Source organism: Sus scrofa, chromosome 9, assembly GCF_000003025.6.
Source record: "Sus scrofa isolate TJ Tabasco breed Duroc chromosome 9, Sscrofa11.1, whole genome shotgun sequence".
Lineage (NCBI taxonomy): Eukaryota > Metazoa > Chordata > Mammalia > Artiodactyla > Suidae > Sus > Sus scrofa.
This window is the reverse complement of record NC_010451.4, coordinates 103,730,153-103,754,850: the sequence shown is the minus strand read 5'-3', so window position 1 is coordinate 103,754,850 and position 24,698 is coordinate 103,730,153. Positions and strand designations below refer to the sequence as shown.

Genomic DNA, 24,698 nt, shown 5'->3' with positions numbered 1-24,698 from the left:
TTCTTGAAAACTGGGTTGTAAATGGCAGGTCCGTGGATCACAACGGTAGCCAGATGTACCTGGGGTCCTTAGGAAAGTCATCCTGAGGACAAGTCCTGAAGGTTCAGCAGCAGTTTAAGTGAAAACAGCAGAGAAGATTCCATTTCTCTCTCCTCCGTCCCAGGTGGTGAGCAAGACCCATCCTTTGGGACTTGCTTACTAGCCTCCTCCCTAGTTTCCCCACTCCCCCTTTCCCTGTACTCTATACAGAACTGCTAAAATGGAAATAGGGTTGTATCATTTTCCCTGCTTCAAACCCTTCAATATCTCAATTGGAAGCAATAGTTTAATCTTTGGAGTAAAAGACCCTCCTACTATATGAGGAAAATCCTTTACAGTCTAGCCTAAGTTTTCCTCCCCTATCTCATTTCTCATTATCCTCTCATTCCTTCTTAAAATTCTCAAAAAACACTCCACTAGCTCACCCCGGTATTATTAGCACCCTATACCTTCTCTGCTTTGCCTGGACAACCCTTTTAAGTCTTTTTTGTCTTTGTCCTAGTCTTTGTCTTTGCCTGGACAACCTTTTACGTCCTCCTTGTCTGACTCAGGCTTTCAGACCCTGCTTGGGTATTACCTCCCCCGGGGGGTGGGGTAGTCTCTGATCCCACTTCCACTCCTCCTCAGTCTGGTTTTGGTGACTCTCATGCATGGTGGCATAACTCTCAAGGCACAGTAATGATGCACATGAAACTCTGTCAGCACGATTATGTGCTAGACTCCACCCTCAGTGCTCCACAAACAGAAACTCATTTAATCTTCAAAGCAACCCTCTGAAGAAGGAGCTATTATTATCTGCACTTCACAGATGAAGAAACAAAAGCACAGTGAAAATGGCTTGCCTAAGGTCAGCACAGCTACAAACTGTCCGAGATGGGAGTGGCACCCAGGCAGTTTGTGGTATTGGCCTTCCCATTACATTACCTTTCAAAGAAATCTCTTACTTGAGCATGCATTCATTCATTTGATAAATATTTACTGCATATTGTGATAAGAACATTACCATACCTGCCTTATCTGCCATTAGATATAAGTTCCTTGAGGGTGGGGACTGTGCTCTTTATTACTGAATTGCTAAAGCCTCTGATGATGTCCGGTGCATAGTAGGCACCCAGTGAATGTTTATCAAATGAATGAGTGAACAACTGAACTAAAACAATTGGACTTCAACACGCTGGCTCTGAGGAAGCTACTTTCCATCCCACAGGGCTCTCCAGTGCTGAGAAGGCAGATTGGAGAGCCATCAGCTTATTGATGCTGTGGAGGGAATGTACTCATCCAGGGAGTTCCCTGGAGGAGGGAAGAAGGGCCCCAGGGTGAAATGCTAGCAATGGCAAGGGCAAGAGGAGAGGACTCTGGAGAAGAGGCAAGCTTCAGAAATGGGGGGAACATTTCATCACGGGAGAGGCATTCAGCGGGGACAGAGTTTTCCAAAAGAATGGAAAGGAGAACCATGAAAAAAGCTTTAGGATTTTCAATTAACAGGTCATTGGCTTTTTATTTGATTGCACCTGTGGCATGTAGAAGTTCCCAGGCCTGGGATTGAACCCACATTGCTGTTGCAACCTACACCTCAGCTGGGGCAAGGCCAGATCCTTAACCTACTGCACCACAGGGGAACTTCTGGCAATTTCATACAATTGAGGGTAGTTTCGGGAGAGGCCAGAGCACATGAGGCAGCCTTATAGTTTGGAAAGCTCTTGCCCAGGATTCTCAGTCTGAAGTCAAGAGAAGACAGATTATTGTAAACTGAGAAGTAAATGTGAGGCAGTGTTTAAAGATGAGGGTTTGCATAGAAATCCGAGGTTAAAGGGAAGGAGAGAAAGGGCAACTAGAGGGAAAAGCAGATGGGTCCTCTTTCTCTTTCTCAGAAGTTGTGTATGGCTTTCAATGCCTTGCAGCCAGAGACCAGCAGGAGCACACCTGTAGGTGAACAGGTTGGGTTCAGTGTTCATTCTAGAGTGAAGAAGGCACACCATGGGGGAGCCATGGGGTGGGTCAGTATGCAAATGTTATACAAGGAATCATTTGGCGTTCCTGTTGTGGCTCAGCAGTTAACAAACCAGACTAGTTACTATGATGATGCGGGTTCAATTCCTGGGTTAAGGATCCAGTGTTGCCATGTGCTGTGGTGTAGGTGGCAGACGTGGCTTGGATCTGGTGTTGCTGTGAATTGTGGTGTAGGCCCACAGCTGCAGCTCCAATTAGACCCCTAGCCTCAGAATTTCTGTATGCTGCAATTGCAGCCCTAAGAAGCAAAAATAAATAAATAAATAAAAGGACCCGTTATGATATTTGGGCATATATTTTGTGATTTTGGCCCAGATTTCCAGAGGAGGGGGCTTTTCTCTGGATTGGGTGCTGTCAGGAAGTGGGGATATTCTATGGTCGGGGATCTCGATAAATCTTATCCATGGGAGGCTGGGAGTGGGCAGAACAGTGATAGGCTGAGGCTATAATTGATTAAGAAGCAGCAGTCACTCCCATCAGCCAGTGGAGAGGGATGCTTGGTATATTGGGAGTTGGACAATGGCCAGGTTGTGCCTGTATTTAGATGCCATCTCGAAGTGGTCCTCTGTTTCGACCCATCACAATCACACTGGCTTTGTCTGAATCTGATGTTCTGTGAAAGTATTTCTGTTCAACAAGAGAGCACGAAGGCCCAGCTGTGAGTGCCAAGCTGGCTCCTAGATGTCAGGGTCTGCTTTTCCTTTCTAGAGGCCCATGGAGAAAATGATGCTAATAGGCAGTCATTTCCTTTCGGATTTCGGCTTTAAGAGGACTTCAGAGTCATAGGGAAGTAGGTCTCGATCCAGGCTTTTGTGTCACCTTTCTCTCCAGCATCCCTAGCACAAAGAGGTTCAGTAAGTGATAAAGCAAAGGGATCTTGATGGAGCAAAATTTTATTCCAGGTCAGCAGGTAGAAAATAAAAAGCCTAAGTAGATCAGTGTGGTGAGATTGTAGATGTTTTGTTTTTTATTTGAATTTATCTGTATTGTCTAATTTTTTTGCAGTGAATTTATATTATTTGGGTAATAATATGCAATCTTCCTCCCCAAGTTACAAATACAAGGTTATATTTATGAATTGGGGGTAGGCAGGTGCTGGGACAACTCTGATGAGGCAGGTGGCATAAATCACTTCTAAGAACTGAAGGAAAATTCTGAATTACAACTCCTGTGTCTCCTCCTGTGGGACGTCTTGCTTGGTCTATGTTGTATCATAATTATTTGTTTAAGGATTCATCCCCATTCCCCACCCCCACTGGAAGCTTCTTGAGCACAGCAACCATGCACTAATATTTTTTTAACATCTAATAATGCTTGATGTGAAGCAGACACTATAAGTGTTTGCTGAATAATCACCTTAAACATTTGAAAAATCTCTGTCTTTCCTGAAAAATTTTTAACCCTGAATTTTTGCTACAGAACACCACGAGGCAGTGTGTGTTACCAAAGCAGTGTTGCTTACACTGACTTTGGGTTGAAAAATGTGTGAATCATTGCGCTAAGAGACCTGAAAACTATTCACACAGATTTCCATCTAAATACTAATGAGTCCCCTGAATGCTGTGGGAACATAAACCAGGTTCAGGAATTTCAGGTCTTCAGCTTGAATCCTGAGGTCCTGAGTAATTATAAACACATATCCAGTTGAGTTCTGCTAACATGTCCTAGTACAGATGAGGTAGTGGGGTTTTCTTATCTCCAGTCTGGGGTTGGAGGTAGGCAGGTGCCGGTTGTGTACTCCTGGTTCTTTTAAAATTAGAAGATGCTTAGATTCATTCACCAGCAATCAAAAATAAAGAAGGGAATTCATTTAACATTCAGGACTCAACAAGGATTTTTGAGCACCTACCATTGGCCAGGCTAAGCTGGGTCTTAGGATATAGTAGTGAACAGAGCAAGGATGCCAGCTTTATTGAAGCTTACATTGCAGTGGAGAGGAGAGGCTATAAATATGAGATATAGTAAGTGAGTAAATGTGATAGCATAGACAGTGGTGAATGCTATAGGGGAAAAAATAGGGTAGAGTAAGATTGTGCAGTTGGGTGGAGGGAGAAAAGGGAGACTGCAATTTTAAGTCAGGCTGGCCTCACTGAGAAGGTAACATTAGAGCAGAGACCAAGAAGGTAGCTGTGGGATTGCCCACCATTTCATTAGGTGATTTTAAGGACAAATGTGGCAGTGTTTTGTGAACTCCTGTGAGAGGTCATCAAAGCAAAGGATAGAGGCAATTTCAGAAGAGACTGAAAGCCTGAAAGGAACTAGAGGATATCAGTCCTTTATAGGGATAATCATCAAACAGTCTAGAAAGAGCTATAGACCTAATCCATATCCCCTAGAATCAGGTAAAAGGAGTCCCGCTGAAAATGTTAGTGAATGTGGTGTAGACAGACTAAGGATGAAGAATAGTATTTGAACTTATGCTCTGATTCTGGAACTGTAGTTTCCTTATCTGTAAATTAGCAATGAAGCCAAGAAAGTTTAATTTGACAAACTACGCCACTTATAAATGGCAGGATTAGAATTCAAGCCTCTGGCTGGACTCACAGCCCGAGATTGGTTCCATTATACCAACTGATTCTTCAAGTTAAAAAATCAAACATTAAGAACAGACTCATGGACATAGAGAACAGACGTGTGGTTGCAAAGGGGAAGGGGAAAGGAAGTGGGATGGATGGGGAGTTTGGGGCTGATAGATACAAACTGTTACATTTAGAATGGATAAGAAGAGAGGTCCTACTGTACAGCACAGGGAACTATATCCAGTCTCTTGGGATAGACCATGATGGAGAGAATATGAAAAAAAGAATGTATATATATGTATGACTGGGTCACGAGGCTGTACAGCAGAAATTGGCACAAATATAAATCAGCTATACTCTAATAAAAATTAAATCTAAAAATCCCCTCAGGAACCACAAGTTCAATAAGATCATCTCTGCTGCCTAAGGTCCCTGAATACCTATGAGAGAACACACTCTTTTCAGAGTCCTTGGCAGACAAAAGTGGCACGTGTGAAGCCAAGGGCATGAGAGTGTATCAGCTTGGCCGCTACTGGTCCAGCACACAGATCACAGTGGAGGCAGGGCAGGGGAATAACATGAATATATTCATTGGCCTGCGAGCTTCTTGGCATAGCCTCTTCAAACACGCACATCGATTATTTAGCAAGGCCAGATGGCAGGCTTAACGGCCGACAGTAATCATGCCCTGTAGTGCCCCTGAAGGGTGCATGCCATTTATAAACCATGCTGGAATTCTCTGTTGTTAGGTTGATGGAAGTGGATATAACCAAAGGCAAATGTTTTATGTCGGGAGGAATGGGGTCAGACTTAGAGCTGGAGCAGAAAACCTTGGCTGCCTTCTGCTAGGCTCAGCAGTTTTTCTGCTGTTCATCACCCTCAGAGTGGTGGCGGGTAGAAAGTGTGGCTGTCTTCTCCAAGGGCCATTGAATCACGGCGGTGGCCAGGGTATTTATTTCATTCAGACCCAACCTCTTAGGAAGTCTTTAATCCTTTGTGGTAAGGATTGGTAGAAGTTTATTGAAACTGTGAGATGAAAGGAGAGATAAAAAATGTTCAGTAAGCAAGTCCATAAAGTGAATGAAATGCTTAACTTTCCTAGATATTTTTTAGCACTATAAGAATACCTTTTAATGTGAGGTGTTGGATATGTGAATTAGCTTCAGAGTGGTGGTTATTTCACTGTATGTATTATATATATATATATATATATATATATATATATATGCATCAAGTTATATAACTTAAATATATCCAATTTTTATTTGTCAGTTATACCTCAGTAAAGCTGGGGTGGAGAGAGAGTACCCGTTTTACCCAAATGTTATATAAATTATACATCAGATCTATCAAAAAATCTTCCCTTGGCTATCCTTGATTGCTCAGCAACTCTCTCTAATACCCTGAGATGCAATTTTTTTTTTTTTTATTAATTCAGGCTGAACAAGTGGAAATTGACTAATGGTCAGAATTGAGTTTTAAGCGAAAAATAGTGAATGATGTGTTTTACTTGAATGTGCCCAGTGATAAAACTTAGCCTGCTAAAGACATCTGTTTTGCCTGTAGCTATTTTGTAGTTTACATTTCAGTTTAGCAGTTGGAACTGCTGTTCCTGACATTCCTGCATTTTGTAATTCACAAAGAGAGCGGAATTAGGATGCTCTGGTCGAATCATCCAGAAACCCCCAACCTTGCTTCAAGGTCTCACAAACTACCCAACGGGGAAAAGAACAGAAGCTCTTCTGGGGCAGTGGCTGGCAAAAAGTGTCTCTACGTGATCCTGACAACAGACAAGATTAAGGGCAATGGCAAAGGGCCAAAACAGGGGCCATAGTCAAATTCCTTGCTACTAGCTCTAGGTGGGTATGACTACTTTTTTAATTTCCTAAAGAACGCTGTTTTGGACCGGTGCTATTTATTCTAAGATGATTGAACATAGATTTAAACAGGCTTCTCTTCAGTTCTCAGGGCTATATACATTCTCCCCTGACAGCTTTATCTAGTCCAAAGTCAAAACACCAAGATTTATGCCCGAGAAGAATTTGACATTGAGTTCTTTTGGATGTCCATAGAAGTACACTTTCTACTCTAGCTGCTGTATAATCTGCTGAGTTCCTCCATATTTTGAAGGACAAAGCTGAGGTTTGGATCTATGTAATTATTTAGGGGAGAGCAAAGCAGTTGTAAACACACATGAATTACAATTTCATTTTGGCTCATGAAATATTATTTCATGTAACCTGTTAATCCACCCTTTTACATTTAAAGATTCAGTTGTTTAATGTAATAATTAATACAGATTTTCATAATCATGTTTGTAAGAGATGGAATTCATTAATATTAATTAATTAACACTTATTATACTGTGTCCCTGTAGATAAATGTGGACCCATTATATCAGCCACATGGGAATTGTGTGGCAATATAAGGCAGTTTCACATCCTGTTCTTAAATAGATCATGCTATAGATACACTACTCCAAACCCAGAAGAGAAAAACCAAAATATATTTAGAGAAAAAGCAGAAACTCAGTGCAATGGCATTCCCCCCATCTCCTCTGAGGCCTTGCTCAGCAGTTGTTGACCTCTCTTTCCCACATAGTCAGCCTCTTCCTAAACATGCCAAGGCCACTGCAGCTTGGAGCAGGAACTCTATCTTTGACTCCAAGTACTCTCACCGTCATTCTCCCTCCCACTCCAGCTTCTTGAAAGAGAAGTGTGTGTTCTCAAGTTTCACTCCTAGTCCCATCACCTGGCCTCGACTTCCAACACACCACACAAACAGTCATCCTCCAGGTCATCAGTAACCAGGAGGTGCCAGCCAATTCAGAGGACTCTGGTCCTCACCCTGCCTGGCTTCCCTGCTCCTTCTCCCTCCATGAGTTCCTGCACTTCCCACGGAGACATTCTGGGGTTGGCTGTGATTCTGTCCTGGGGCTTCTTTTAGACTTTGTGCATTATCCCTGGTGGTCTCACTTACATCTCTGATTTTCATCCCCCTGAACTCTGTTCATTTGCTTGGTGCCTACTCCCAGAGCCAGTAATGTGAAGTCATTGAGAGAGTAGAGTTTGGAGCTGTATACCCCTGGGTTCTAATTTCTAATTTGATACTTCCTAGCTATATAATCTTTCAAAGTCTTGATTCCCTAACTGTGAAATAGAGGAAATAATAATACCCACCTTTTGGGTCATTTAGTACCATTACCAAGAGCCTGGCGCAATATTCTATGCTCAGAAGAAACACAGTAAAGTTGTGAGGATTAAATACATAGCACAGTGGCTACACATAAATCCTCTATAAAGTTAGATATTGTTATCATTACTAGGCACTGACATTTGGATTCCATAGGCACCTTGAACTCCATATATTCTGCAATGAACTTGACATTTCCCCCAAACTCATCCCCTTTATTGCAGTTCTGGTCAGTGACATATTCAACCCAGTCACTAAACAGAGACCTAGGTAATATTTCTTTCTTTGTTGCGTTCTTTCATCCGTGTCTATACTCAGTGTGGCGAAGACAAATTTGTTTTATCTTCTTAATATCTCTTAAACTATTTTCTTTCTGTATCTACTGCTGTTTCTTTGTTTCAGGACTTCCACACATCTATCAAAATATTCTTTAACATGGACCTCATTTTTTTCCCTCTCGGCCACAAACCCTATAACTGCCTCCATTTGCCCTGTTTCGCCTGCTTTCAAGGCCTTCTGTGACCTGACCCTGCCTCTCTCTCCATCCTTATCTCTGCATGTAGGCTTTCTCCCTATTCCCCAGCCTCACCTAACACCAAACTCAGTCATGAAAAGCACTGACTTCATCAAACATGCCATCCTGTCCCCATCCCTGTAGTTATATGTGACGGTTTCTTTCCCTGGAATACCCTCTGCATTACCTCCTCCATCTTACTGATGAAGTTGCTCTCATCCTTAAAGATCCAGTTCAAGTCTCTCCTCCTAAGTCATCTGTATTTTTATCATGAATCCACCATATACTTACTAATTGAATTTAGTATTGCATTGTCATGTGTTAACTTCTACATGCATTTCCTCCTGCGCTGTTATTTATGGCCACACCCATGGCATATGGAAGTTCCTGGGCCAGGGATTGAGTCCAAGCCCAAGCTGCTGCTGCAACCCAAGCCATAGCTGTGGCAGTGCTGGATCCTTTAACCCACTGTGCCAGGCCAGACCACACCTCTGTAGCACCCTGAATTGCTGCAGTAAGATCCTTAACTCACTGCACCACAATGGGAACTCCTCCTTCTGCACTTTCAAACTCTTAATTAAGCAGAAATTGGGCTTGTTTTTATTTCCCCAGAATCTTGCACAATGCCTGGCACTTAGTATTAGGTGAAGGAACAAATGAATCATATAGAGCAGATATACCTTTTCCAAATTTTCTAATTACTATTATTTCTTTAATTCCCAGCCAACTTTCACCTCCTATACTCTTAGAACTATTTTTACAATCATATTTAAACATTATGCACTCCTTCTGCATTGATGGGCTTTATTTATTTATTTTGGTGTTTTTTTCCTAGGGCCATAGGTGCGGCATATGGAAGTTTCCAGGCTAGGGTTCTAATTGGAGCTAGAGCTGCTGGCCTAAAGCACAGCTACAGCAATGCCAGATCCTAGCCGCATCTGCAACCTACACCTCAGCTCACGACAACACTGAATCCTTACCCACTGAGCGGGGCCAGGGATCAAACCTGCATCCTCATGGATACTAGTCAGGTTTGTTTCCACTGAGCCACAACGGGAACTCCTAATGGACTTCATTAGGAATAGCCCTGCAAAACTCACTCTTGGATGGATGTTATTTTAAATGATATTCTTTGCATTGCTCAGTGTCCCCTTTCTAAAAAACCACAGGAGACACTTCCCTTAAGTGTCTCTGTCTGATATAGCCACCCTTTGCCTGAGTAATATGAGTGCTTTTTATGTTATGAACTCTTTGATTTCTATAACTTTATAGCTTCAGAACCAAACTTAAGACATCAGAGCACACATAGTGCATATTTATCTCCACTGGAGGTAGTTTTTCCAACTCTGATTTGTTATCATCTTTTCCCACTCTATTGTCTTACTCAATTGTCTGCCATTCTTTGTGAGTTGCCTCACATCTGTTTTATAACAAGGCAAATTATACAGTTTTTCCTTAGGTACATAAAGAAAAGTGAAAAGTAAGAGAAAATGAAGATAATAACCTTTGCATAAATGACTCAGAGGGGAGAAAACAGAGGAGAACATTAGAACATTAGATTTTTTTTCCAGCAGCAATGGTTTTAGAAACAATATCTTACTGATATTATTAGTAACCAATCAACTAACATTTTCAAAGCAGCCATGTATCAGAAGTTGTGCCAGGCATGGGAGTGTAGAGATAGACAAGTCCGGAGTTTCTAGTTGTAGGAACTCACAGTCTTATCAGCTCTAATTTCCGTTTTGACCTTTAGGATTATGACTGAGATACAGAGAGGATACCCTTTTCTCAAAGGGACCTCATTTCCAGCCCATAAGGAACTCTTTGCATTAGCCTATAGACTAAGATTCTATAGTATAAGCCTCAAATTGTAGGTGGCTTAAATGGCTAGAAGTGTGTTTTATTTCTCAGTCTCATAAAGCAGTCAGGAGATAGATGGTCCAGGGCTGGTCGAGTGGCTCTGCTGTGTACAGAGCATAACTTCCATGTCCAAGGTCTATGTCATAGCAGCAGGAAGGGTAGAGGGCCAGGAAGCATGCCCGTTCCTTTAAAGGGCATGACCCAACTCTGAAAGTGACCCAGGTCACTTCTCACCTCCTTATGGCCAAACTTAATTCCTTTGTCATACATAAGAGCTGCAGGGGACTCTGAGAAATATACTTCTAACTGGGGACCATAGTCCAGTGAAATTAAAGAAGAGAATAGATATTGGTAGACCTCTAGCAAATTTCTGCTGACATTAGCAACAAGATTTCTTCTTATTCCTGCTCATATTATTAGTAGTAGAATTAGTATTGTCGTTATTATTGTTGTTATTTGATGAAGATGACAAACGATGATCCTAATGATTTTTCTTCCCATCTCTTAATGTTATTTAAAGGCCGTATAATAGCTGAACCTATCTACAGAACAGAAACAGACTTGCAGACATGGGAAACAGACTTGTGGTTGCCAAGGGGCAGAGGGATGGAGTGGGATAAATGTGGAGTTTGGGGTTAGTAGATGCAAACTGTTACACTTAGAATGGATAAGCAGTGAGGTCCTACTGTAGAGCACAGGAAACCATATCTACCCACTTGTGATAGAACATGATAGAAGATAACATGAGAAAAAGAATGTGTGTGTGTGTGTGTGTGTGTATGACTAGGTCACTTTGCTGTACAGCAGAAATTGACAGAACGTTGTAAATCAACTATAATAAAAATTTTTTTAAATAAAGGCCATATATGCTCAGGGTACAGATCAATTTATACCTGTACTTTCTCTCCTCTGCACCATGAACTTCATCTTTTTAAGTTCTCTAATATCCAAGATTTTAAAAAATTATTACATAGTATTGTAGTTCTGTTGTGGCTCACTGGTAATGAACCTGACTAGTACCCTTGAGGATGCAGGTTCAATCCCTTGGCCTTGCTCAGTGGGTTAAGGATCTGGCACTGCCGTGAGCTGTGGTGTAGGTCATGGATGCAACTCAGATCCCATGTTGCTGTGGCTGTGACTTAGGCCAGTGGTTATAGCTCCGATTTGACCCCTAGACTGGGAACCTACATATGCTACAGGTACAGCCTTTAAAAGACAAAAAAACAAAAACGGTAACAACTTTTATTCATATCATAGGCAAAGTTTTGAAAAAAAAAATATAAATCTCCCCCCCACCCCAGGAAGTGAGCATGGCAAGACAATGAGTTCCAGGTTTTAGGGTTTAAGATCTCTTTATTGACAGCTCCTAGTAGCAGAAGTCTTACCTGAAAGAGTTCTCTGTTCCCCCAGTTGCAGGTTATAAAGATATATTTTACTTTTGCTCATATTCCATATATTTGAGAATGTGAGTTATTATGAGAATATGAGTTGTTATGAGATACAAATCAAATGGAGAAGGGAAATAGGAAAGGAAGGGAAGAGAAAAATGCTTCCTAATATTTCTGGTTCTGTGTATAATTTAGCTGTCTTTAAATATTAAGTAATCTTTTATACTGATCACAAGTGTATTCCTGAACACAGGAGAAATATTTTCACTATAAATTTATAACATTTTTGGAAGCTTAATTATCATACTTGAAGGTCAAATGGTGCTTTATTGTAATAAAATACAAAAAAGTAATAAAGAAATTATTCCTGGGGAGATGAAAGTCTAGGTTCATAGCTCATTAAATGGTAACTTCACAGACCGTGTCTAATTTGTCATATTTAGCTTTGAAAGTTTCATACATTTGAATTTCAAATTAGGAGAAGAGATACCTGAGGCAAAACTACCTAGGGCCTATGAATTCTAAAATGATTCAGGGCTATAGATCCCACAACATAATACCTTTATTTGTAAGAAGTTCCTGTCATCATATACATACTACTTGCCTGACTCAAAGATACCTTTTAAAATTGCACCACAAAAAATCAAATACCTGGGAATACACCTGACCAAGGAGGTAAAGGACTTATATGCCGAGAACTATAAAACATTAATCAAGGAAATTAAAGATGATGTAAAGAAATGGAAAGATATTCCATGCTCCTGGGTTGGAAAAATTAATATTGTAAAAATGGCCATACTACCCAAAGCAATCTACAGATCCAATGCAATCCCTATCAAATTACCCATGACATTTTTCACAGAAATGCAACAAACAATCCAAAAGTCTATATGGAACCACAAAAGACCCAGAATTGCCAAAGCAATCCTGAGGAACAAAAACCAAGTAGGAGGCATAACTCTCCCAGACTTTAGGCAATATTACAAAGCCATAGCCATCAAGACAGTGTGGTACTAGTACCAAAACAGACAGACAGACCAATGGAACAGAATAGAGAATGCAGAAATAAACCCTGATACCTGTGGTCAATTAATCTTTGACAAAGGAGGCAAGAACATAAAATGGGAAGAAGACTTTTCAACAAGTATTGCTGGGAAACCTGGACAGCTGCATGCAAATCAATGAATTTAGAACACATCCTCACGCCATGCACCAAAATAAACTCAAAATGGCTTAAAGACTTAAATATAAGACAAGATACCATCAAACAAATAGGCAAAATGTTCTCTGACATCAACCTTATGAATCTTTTCTCAGGTCAGTCTCCCAAAGCAACAGAAGTAAGAGCAAAAATAAACCAATGGGACCTCATCAAACTGACAAGCTTTTGCACAGCAAAGGAAACCAAAAAGAAAACAAAAAGACAACTTACAGAATGGGAGAAAACAATTTCAAATGACACAGCTGATGAGGGCTTAACCTCTAGAATACACAAACAACTTATACAACTCAACAGCAAAAAAGCCAACAACCCAGTTGAAAAATGGGCAAAAGACCTGAATAGGAATTCTCATCATGGCTCAGTGGTTAACACATCTGACCAGGAACTGTGGGGTGCGGGTTCTATCCCTAGCCTCACTCAGTGGGTTGGGGATCGTGCATTGCCATGAGCTGCGGTGTAGGTCACAGATGCAGCTTGGATCCCACGTAGCTGTGGCTGTGGCATAAGCTGGCGGCTATAAATCCGATTAGACCCCTAGCCTGGGAACCTCCATATGCCGTGGGTGTGGCCCTAGAAAAGGTGAAAAAAAAAAAAAAAAAAGATCTGAATAGACATTTCTCCAAGGAGGATATACAGATGGCCAACAAGCACATGAAAAAATGCTCAACATCCCTGATTATTAGAGAAATGCAAATCAAAACTACCACGAGATACCACCTCACACCAGTCAGAATGGCCATCATTCATAACTCCACAAATAACAAATGCTGGACAGGGTGTGCAGAAAGGGGAACCCTCCTGCACTGTTGGTGGGAATGTAAGCTGGTACAACCACTGTGGAGAACGGTATGGAGGTACCTTAGAAAACTATACATAGAACTACCCTATGACCCAGCAATCCCACTTTTGGGCATATATCCAGACAAAACTTTCCTTTAAAAAGACACATGCACCCGCATGTTCATTGCAGCTGTATTCACAATAGCCAAGACATGGAAATAACCCAAATATCCATTGACAGATGATTGAATTAGGAAGATGTGTTCTTTTTACTCACCCATAAAAAGAACAAAATCATGCCATTTGCAGCAAAATGGATGGAACTAGAGACTCTCATACTGAGTGAAGTAAGAGAAAGACAAATACCATATGATATTACTCATATCTGGTATCTGACATACAGCACAAATGAACTTTTCCACAGAAGAGAAAATCATGGACTTGGAGAATAGACTTGTGGTTGCCTAGGGGGAGGGGGAGGGAGTGGGAGGAATTGGGAGCTTGGGCTTAACAGATGCAAACTATCTATTGCTCTTGGAATGGATTAACAATGAGATCCTGCTGTGTGGCACTGAGAGCTATGTCTAGATATTTACAACGCAGCACAACAATGGGAGAAAAAATTACGCATACATGTATAACTGGGTCCCCATGCTGTACAGTGGGGAAAAAAGGGTGTTGGGGGAAATAGGAATAAAAAATAAATTTAAAAAAATCAAAGATATTAACACAAAGCTCATTAACCATTCCTTAATTTGTTTTCAGACATCCCTTTCCTTTTCTGTCCAGCATATTGAAATCTCCATCCTTCACGCTGAATACTTTATTGAACAAGTTGGCCAAAATGTATTTTGGAGTCACATGATTATTCAGAACTTTCATTCAAAAATAAGTCAGTTGAAAGAAAAACACTTTTGTCAAAAGAATAATCTTTGGGGGAATTAAAAACGACCTCATTCTTTCTAAGGTGTTTATTCAGGACTGCTGTGATCTCATGAAAGGCTGGTGGCCTCAGCTTTGGAATGAGCATGAACACAGAAATGCTTTTCAAGAAATGAAACTTTACTTTCAGCATGTAATTTGTGTCCTGGACAAATTGAATTGATGGTAGGAAGAATTTCTGCTTCAGTTTCATACTGAAAAACCATATAATAATCGATGTTTATGATCTTTATTAAAATATACCCAAAGCTTTAAGCTATTAGAATACAGTTAAGAAAAGCATAGCTGTGAGCCCCAAGATCCAAATGAAATCATGAAACCAGTTGCTTCCTGTTTAAGTTCACAGAAATTTTCTAATCTTCCACTTCTATCTGCAAAGTTCAGCTATTCCTCTCTTGCTAGGGTCATAAAGGCACATTATTAATTACAATCTGTGAGAATCTCTAAATAATTGGAGAGAATAGAGAAAATATATGTAGTAAATGAAAGATCGTATTCATAGAGTAACTCTGTGTAGTGCCAAGCAATAGATGTTTAATATTAGCGGTGCTTAAAGTTTGGAAAGGGATTGTTAACTGGTTATTTTCACGTCATAGTAAAGCTCAGATTAACTCACACTGGAAAATAAAAAACTAATAAAAAAAAGTCTTACTCCCCCCCAAAAGTAAAGATATTCCTTAAGAAGGGTCTGCAACTCCTGTGATTCCATAACCAGCACCAGCACACAGGTACTTTTTTTCATTTACTCAACAGAGTGTCATTACATCCTTTTCGTACTTGTATTTTAAACAAATAAATAATAACTTTGTTTAAAGAGATCAGGATTTTTCTTTGAAAATTTTGCCATTAAATTTACTCGCTTTCCTATTAGGCCAATCTTTATGATGTAAATTGCTTATCTTGTAAGTTGTTTCACATAATAATCATTCACCTTCACTATTCTTGGCATAATTATTTTTTTAATCAAATTTGCATTAGTACGAGTTCTTGTATTAAATCAAGGCAGTTCTGTTCTTTTTCTTATGATAACTCATGGAGATTAGTAAACCATTTCAAGGATTGAACAACTGAATAAAAAGGAAGCTCTAAAGGAGTATATTTTTCAAACAAATTTTTTAAAGTATTTCCTAAAAACAATGACGAGTTTGTTTTCCTCTATATTAGCTTATCACGTAAAAAATCCATTCTTGCCCCCCTCTATATAGCTCATAAAATCTTAGTAAAACTATATAACTAATATTCAGGTCTCTTAATAGTATCCTAGCATCTAGAGAAATGTTTGGCTAAGCAAAGATCTAGAATATCACTGAAGCATTTTGTTATTGAGGTAAAACTGTATTTTACCAAAACACAACCTGGATGGAGGACAAATAACTTTTAAGTGGCACTATCACAAACACCTAAAGGAACCTGGAAAAATAAATTGTCAGTGCACACTTATGAATGATTTTTACTCTAAATTTTTTCTTGTTTACCTAATCTCTGGAGATGTTTGACTAATGAAAGTACATAAATCCTCATTTTTTAATACTTTCCTGGGGAAAATGCTACCAATTTGTGTTGATAATTTTAAAGTTTTAAGGTGTTTGGCCTTTTCAAGTAAAAACAAGCCAAGTATGCCATTCCTAATCCTTTGCTGGAAACATGCCTTTAGAAAACATAGAGGTTGTAATGAGATTCTGTCATGATTCTTACATTCTTTTGGCTTGCTTTTATTTTTTAAAGTGAAGTGGAATCTTCATCTTAACTTTCCTGTTGAGCATTTCATATTTTATATGTAGTTTTGACTAAGTCGATTTTTTGTTAATTTTATCAAGATGCATCTTAAATTTAACTTCCAATTTAGACCAGTTACTTGAACCTGATGAAGCTTTACAATGACATAGTTTCCATAATGTTTGTGGATCTCAGTGACATTAACTTTGTGGGTGAAGATTACAGTGATGTGTTAATATTTTGAGGGAGATCCAGAGTTCATTGAAACACACAACCTATTTACCCTTTATATGTTCTATTAACACAGCTAGTGATATTGACATCTTGCCTAGAATTAGTGACAAATTAATTGGTATTCAGAAATTATGAGATGGGTTTATTTCTCCTTGCCAATACTCATGGAACTCCTTGGATTGATCCATGAAATCCAACTGCAGGATGTGGTATCCTATGATCATTGTACTTTAAAACATCATTGAAACTTTGTATTCTAACTATTGCACTGTTTATAAGAGTTTACAAGTTACTGGTAGAAACTTCATATTAAGCTGAATTGCCCCAACATTTATGAAAAGGTCAATGATTTTGAGAGTAATCAAGGGTTTGTATAAACCAAAATGGACTCCAGGTATTTTTCTCAAAAGTGATTTTTTTTCTGTAGCGTAGGATGTACAACTGATTGTTTTTTTGGATCTAGGAATATTTATATTTGTTAACATTCTGTATCAGGATGAAAAATGAGTCCCTCCCAGTCTAAAATTCTGTCCAGCCTTCATTGATGGTCTCATGAGTCTCACCAGTGAAACTAAAGCAGAACCATGCTGTAAAGCTCCCCCCTCAGTCATCTCTCTGGGTACAGAACCACGCTAGGCTGTCTTCCTGTCTCCCTGGTTCAGTCCCCTCTGAAAACTAGCAGGGTCTTCACTACCAGAGCATCCTCTCCTCTGCCTACCTGCGGCCAGTCCTCTGACCTGGTCTTCTTATCAGAATGTGGAGACACCTGGGAGCAACTGAGAGAGATGTGCTATATACTTCTGTTAAAGGTGTATTCGTCCTATTTTCTCCAAAACCTGCTTCTTTAGGAATATTTATGCTCTCTCTCTTTCCTAGAAACAGAGCTTCCCACTTTCAGCCATTTGGCAACTTTATGTGGTTGCTAGTGTCAGTCATGCAATTTCACATTCAAAGGATCTGGGAAATTGGACCAAAGTGGGTGAGGGTGTAGGGGCAGAGAATCAGTAACAGACCAACACGATGTTGAGATAAAAACATTCATGCAATCTAGAAAGATGAGTAAGTTCAATGGCAAAGGATCAGGAAAGGTATACTTGGAGATATGCCACTAGGTAAGTAAACACTGGAAGGTTGACAAATTAGTAACACTGGAAGGTTGACAAATTAGGACCTCTCTCAACATACATTTTATACTTAATAAAGGAAAGAGTAAAGACCTCTTTGCCAAGTCCACATAATTCAGGATCTTAGTAATTCGTCCATGTCAGTAGTATGAGGTCAAGCAGGTACTATCCAAGAGAGCGTAATAAATGATGTTGAACCATATTATACTTCTTCAGGCTACTTATTCTAAGTTTTCTGTGGTACATTTATCCTGATAGATGTAGAAAGGATGGGGAACTTCCTACAAGAAAATTCTTTTATACTGCCTAAAACTAGATTGATAGAGTGAGTTACTGAGAGATGATTAATATAAGCTTCCCAGGCCCATTACTTTTCCAGATTTTGGAGCATATTTACACCATACATGTGTGAATATTTTTCAAGGAAACTTCTCCTTTTCATTTCCCTGTGTTTAATGTGTACCATGTTCCTCATTGTGAGGAAATAATGTTTAGTTATCTCAGACAGTGGCTATATATATATATTTTTTTAAAATATTGAGTCTTTCTAATTAGTGACTGAAAATATGATTTAAATTTGTTAAATTAAATTCAAGTGGACATTAATTGGGTGGGTTTTTTTGTTTTTTTGTTTTGGTTTGGTTTTTTTGGGCTTTTTAGGGCTGCACTTGTGGCATATGGATGTTCCTAGGCTAGGAGTCAAACTGCAGCTGCAGCTGCCAGCCTACACCACAGCCACAGCCATGTTGGATCTTTAACCCACTGAACGAGGCCAGGGATCGAACCCGCATCCTCATGGATACTAGTTAGATTCATTACCACTGAGTCACATCAGGAACTCCCCAGTTGGGTATTTAAACTACCCAGATGACTTATACTGAAGGACATTTTGACAGCATCATGAATATATTCTGGCATTTTTCAAAAGTTTGAATCAAGTATTTATTTTCTAAAATATCATAAAACACTATAACCAAGAAGTGATTACTATAACCAATTAAGTAATCTATTTCCAACTTAGGCTTGTGTCTCGGGTGGGCCTCTTTTGTGCTATTGAGGAGGAACTTATTTCTTCGTGGGAAAACAGACATAAACCTAATACAGAGAACAGTTCTGCATGCTGTAAAAATACATGCTGGATTATGTGATCAAGACAATGGATTTTGAAGTTGGCTTTTTATCGGAATCTTCTGGAGAGGTTTTAAAAATACAAATTCTGAGTTTCCATACCAGAGATTCTGATCAGGGGGTGGTTCCTGAATGGCCCTTCCCTGATGATTATATTGGAGGTGGTTCAGTGAAAGATGCCATGTACCAAAATAATGTAGGAAAGAAAGATATCAATTTGGTTAGACTCCTTAGATTAAAGTAGACTAAGGCATAATATTCTCTTTATTGTGTCTAGGCCTTAGTTACTAGAGTCATTTAAAATCAAGTAGGTAACTTAAGTGATGTCTCAACAGATATTTTGTTACACTTACCTATTAACCATTGTACTGACTAGAAAATATTCCTAACTGATAATTGCCATACATTTTAGATTTAATTTAAACAACTTATTTTCCAGGTTTTTTTCAAGTTACGTATTTTATAAATATCAGTATTACTTCCTCCCCATCTTAACAATTTATCCCATGAATTCAGAGACACCCCCCTGCTTTTGTAAAGTTGCTTATACAGGACACATTAAAATGCCATGATATCCTAACAAACACAGCAAACAAAAAAATTTCCCCTTGGTCCAAGTCCCTTGTTAGGTGCTACAAAAGCTCATTTCTTTGCAATGAACTTTCTTGGAAAAGTAGTCTGCATAATAGCACACTGAGGTATATGGAATGACTGGTCAATGGAGACCTGCTATATAGCACAGAGAACTCTACCCAGTATTCCGTGATAATCTATGTGGGAAAAGAATGAATGTGTGTGTGTGTGTGTGTGTGTGTGTGTGTGTGTGTGTGTGTGTGTGTATAACTGAATCACTTTGTTGTAGAGCAGAAATTATCACAACATTGTAAATCAACTGTACTTCAATAAAACTTTAAAATTTGAAAGAAAAAAAAAAAGAGAGAGTGGCCTCTGAAGCCAAATTCTCTCAATTATTCTACAAACTCTACTTAGCACAGTGCCTTGATAACAGGATGTCCTCAGTAGATACCAGCATTTTTAGGATTATTTTGGTCTCTGCTTTCACCCTCTTCTCTCTTAAAACACTTTCTAATTTCTATAGTGAAACGAATTCTCTCTTGGTTTCCTTTCCTAGCTCCCCTTCTTCTACTAGTCCCTTAAATGCATATTTACCTCTTCATTGCACTTTGTTTTTTTGATTCCCTGTATTCCTTGTATTCCCTCTGAGTGACATCCTGGTCTTTTTCCATGACTTTACCATCTCCTGTGTGATAATGTTTCTCTAGTTGATGAGCAGTACAGATCTCCCTCTGAGCTCCAGTTCAGCACTGTCCAATAGACGTATAATGTGAGCCACAGGTACAATTTTAAATATTCCAGTAGCCACATTTAAAAAACAAAATCAAGAATGTATATATGTATGTGTGACTGGATCACTTTGCCATACAGTAGAGAATTGACTGGACACTGTAAACCAGCTATAATGGAAAAAATTAAAATCATTATAAAATAAAATAATTAAAAAATAAAAAACAAAACCAAAAAAAGGTAAATTTAATCATGTAGCTTATTTAGCACAGAATATATAAAATATTAAACATTTCAGGAGTTCCCGTCATGGTGCAGTGGTTAACGATTCAGACTAGGAGCCATGAGGTTGCAGGTTCAGTCCCTGGCCTTGCTCAGTGGGTTAAGGATCCTGTGTTGCCGTGGGCTGTGGTGTAGGTTGCAGACATGGCTCGGATCCCACGTTGCTGTGGCTCTGGCGTAGGCCAGCGGCTACAGCTCCGATTCGACCCCTAGCCTGGGAACCTCCATATGCCAAGGGAGTGGCCCTAGAAAAGGCAAAAAGACAAAAAAAATTTTTTTTTAAATATATTAAACATTTCAGTACATTGTAATCAATATAAAATTAATGAGAGATTTTACTTTTTTGTACTACCTATCTGAAATCTGGTGCCTATTTTACATTACAGCACATCTTAAGTATTGGAATACTTGATCTGTATTAAGATTTTTGTAAATCTTAAAGCTGAAAACAAGATTCACATGTCCATGTACTCTATTCCTACTTAATGGTCTTCCAATAACTAAGTTGAATATTAAAAATTATTTCCCTTTAATATCCATATCCACTTTGGCAAAATTTGCCCATCTTTTTTTTTAAAGAACTGACTTTGATACAAAAATATATCACTTTCAAACTATCTCTAATTAGTCATTCACTCTTGTGTCAGCCTAGTATTAACATGGAATTCACAGGCATATTACATACATTGAATGAAAAGCAACTCCAAAGTTATCAACATCAACAAGGTAGTCTTCAAATTTGGGGGAGTTTCTGCAGACAGTTTAGAAAATTGTCAACTGCAATTACAATTTGCATATTGATTATATTAGGAAAATATATCAAGTCATTATTTATTTATATGTTAAAGCTTTCGATTTCAACACAAATTCTCCTAACTTTTCCAATGACTTTGCAAGTAAACTCTAGCTACCCTTCGATCTTCAAATTCAGCTCACTCATGTGCAGTGTGATATTAGTGACAGAGCATGCATCCGTGTGCCATGTTTTTGTCACTGATTATTGGATAATTGGCAATTTTCCTTTTCAAAAAAATCTTAAATTAGGATTAACAGGTCAATGAACCTTTGTAAAACTCTTCTACAACTTAGTAATTATTGGCATAAAATACAAAATGATGAAATTTTTCTTTATTTTAAGTTCCATAAACTAGTGATGATTCAGAATATTTGCATGTATATACTAACAACTTTATGACACTTTCCATAGAACATATATAAACTGAACACAAGTGTTTTTGTAATATATATAATACGTTGGTATGTAGCAGTAAAACAAACATCAGTTTCTAGTTTTAAAATGCCAAGTCTGAATTTTTCATTTAACGTAACTGAAGCACTGACCATCATGATAAAAACTAATTTTTTTGTTGTTGTTTTTTTGGCTTTTTAGGGCTGCACCTGGGGCATATGGAAGTTCCCAGGCTAGGGGTCAAATGGGAGCTACAGTCACCGGCCTACCACAGCCACAGCAATGCAGTATCTGAGCCACATCTGTGACCTACACCACAGCTCACAGCAATACTGGATCCTTAACCCACTGAGTAAGGCCAGGGATGGAACCTGCGTCCTCATGGATACCAGTTGGGTTTGTAACCCACTGAGCCACAAGGGGAACTCCTGGAAACTAATTTTTAAAATAAGTGATGAGATCCTGTTGTATAGCACAGGGAACTATATCCAGTCACTTGTGATGGGACATGATGGAGAATAATGTGAGAAAAAAAAAAAATATATATATATATAACTGGGTCACTTTGCTGTACAGTAGAAATTGAAAGAACACTGTAAATCAACTATAATGGAAAAAATGAAAATCATAAAATAAAAATTAAAAATAATTAGATGATGTTGTTCTTTAATGTAAAAGATTTTAAAGTGTCTGTCATGAGTTCTAATTTTTAGATAGTGAATTGGCAGTATTTCTTCATGAATTTGGAAGTCCTTTGAGAAAAAGACATAAGCCAAGTATTGATTGGCCACAGTGTCCCTTATTTCCTAACTCCTATCAGAGTGCCCTTCCTTAAAATGCAGGTACTCCTTTGCTAATAAGTGTTTGGGAGATCATCATGCTTTCGCAGTAAAGTCCACATTTCCTAACGTTCAGTTCCATAATCTTGGCCTCCCATTTTTCCCAACGTCAGTTTTCCACGCCTTCCTCCTAACCTTTCATCCAGTCATGCTGAAGTTGTGGTTCTTCCCAAAGGCCATTCTCTCTAACATCTCACTTTCACTCCCCTCCCTTCCCCCACCAATCTTCCTCCTATTAGTCTTTCAAAAAGCAGAGAAGTCGTCCTCCCTGGGCAGCCTCCCTTGTCCCTCTTCCCACCCAGGGCCTCTGAGCGCCCTCCCAGAGCACTCACCACACTCTGTTGTGGTTGTCTCCACCAGATGGTAAGCTCTTTGAGGGCAAGCATGGTGCTTTTTGTCTCTATACCCCACACCCAGAACAGCCCACGGCACATCGTGGGTGTTCACGTCGCGTTTACTGTGTGTGACTGAACTGACTAAACGTGTATAATGAGTAACTGTCCTGTATGTAAGGGGTTCTACTTTTTACTTTAGGAGTAATGCATGACTTTTAAATGTAATGACTAAATACCAAGTTGGACTTCTTTTTTTTTTTTTTTTTTTTGTCTTTTGTCTTTCTTTGTTGTTGTTGTTGCTATTTCTTGGGCCGCTCCCGCGGCATATGGAGGTTCCCAGGCTAGGGGTTGAATCGGAGCTGTAGCCACCAACCTACGCCAGAGCCACAGCAACGCGGGATCCGAGCCGCGTCTGCAACCTACACCACAGCTCATGGCAACGCCGGATCGTTAACCCACTGAGCAAGGGCAGGGACCGAACCCGCAACCTCATGGTTCCTAGTCGGATTCGTTAACCACTGCGCCACGACGGGAACTCCGGACTTCTTATTTTAGGATATCAATTGGTATTTTCTTCTTATTCACCTAAAAAAACATTCTTTCTAGCCATTTAAATTGTTTGTTATGATCAAGTTTTCTAACTGTATTTGTGATTGTTTAGTAATGAATTTTGCTCTTGTTGCTGATCAGTTGTCTTTGTCTTTCCCTTTTTCCCTCTTGGTCCAGCTCCAACAGAAGCCACAGTGCACCCACATCTAGGTAAGTATTTGAGACCCAAATGTCACTAACCTTAGTACCAGATCTACTTGTCTCACTCCTCTGCAGTGTGAGCAGATGATAGAGAGGTGAGGGAACTCTCTGCCTTCTGTGATTCACGCACCATTCACTGAAATCAGACTCAGGTTCCCAGAATATACTTGAACCCAGACCTCACCAAGGAGGCAATCGTACTGCCCAACTGAGGCTAATGGAAGGACTTTTGAACCTGTTAGGACATTTATCCTGTTGAGGGTGGTCTTTGACAGAGTGTTTTAATGCTGAGTTTTTCCCAGAGCCCCTACCCATCATAAATAGTAGCACATGGAGACAGTGGGTAAGGAGCAGTGAGTGTGGAAGGTTTGAGGTCATTTCAGATTTGAGATATCTACTCAAAGTAGTACTGCGTTATAGAAGGAGAAATCCATTTGGCCATTTATTCAAACAATTGAAATGAGCTTGTTTACATAACTAAGAGCTTTGTTTAATGGCACCAGGTAAAGTTGCCACCTCCTGTCTTTCTCATGATCTTTTCATACAGCCGTGCACTGAGTGGGCCACAGTTCTTGAGGCAGGGTTGTGTAGTGGTTAAGAGCACAGATTCTGGAACCAAACTTCTTGGATTTATCTCTGCTTCACCACTTTCTAGCAATGTGCTATTGAGCATGTTACTTAACTTCTCTGTGCCTCAATTAAATAGTAATAATACCTACTCCTATGGTTGTTATAAAGATTAAATGAATTTGAATTGTAAAATGTATAATCAATGATAATATAGTGTTTGGAAAGAAATAAATACCCGAACAAATAATCAGCGAGGTTTACCCATGCCTTTATAAAAAATATGTATCTCTAGAAAGCAACTGATCTTTAAGAGTTAAATTTCTCATGTGTGACAGTGAGGACTTATTTTTAAAGTGGTTTCCTACACTGCACTATTTAATAAGAATGAAAAGAAACCATCCTGGCTGACTCCAACCTTTTCAGATGTCTCTCACTGCGGGACTTACAGATGGGTCAGTATTTGTCTCTTGGGCTTTCCCTTTCAACCTATAAATCCAATTAATTTATTTTTCTCTTTGGAAAATCTGCCTTGAGAAGTTCTACTTTTATGTCAGGCTACAGCTTGGGGCTCCTCTTCTTTGGCAGAGGAACGCAAGCACTTAGAAGCATGCCTCTGGCAGCTGAGGCGGGCTGGTGACCCGCAGTGGCCCGGCCAAGTCTCGGCCACATTGGGTATTTGAGAAAGCGGTACCCCGTAGGCATTTCAGGCGCTGCATCTAATCACTCAGAGGAATCATTAAATCACTCCCACACACAGAAG

The 24,698-nt window shown here is 39.4% G+C and overlaps 1 protein-coding gene across 1 annotated transcript in view; it reads left to right on the top strand.

Annotated features, from left to right (window-relative positions):
- The window catches only part of RELN (reelin), a 502,874-nt gene that overhangs the window by 208,878 nt on the left and 269,298 nt on the right, over positions 1-24,698 (top strand). Inside the window, 1 exon segment of the mRNA XM_021063495.1 lies at positions 23,345-23,377. Coding sequence (XP_020919154.1) covers positions 23,345-23,377 — 33 coding nt within the window.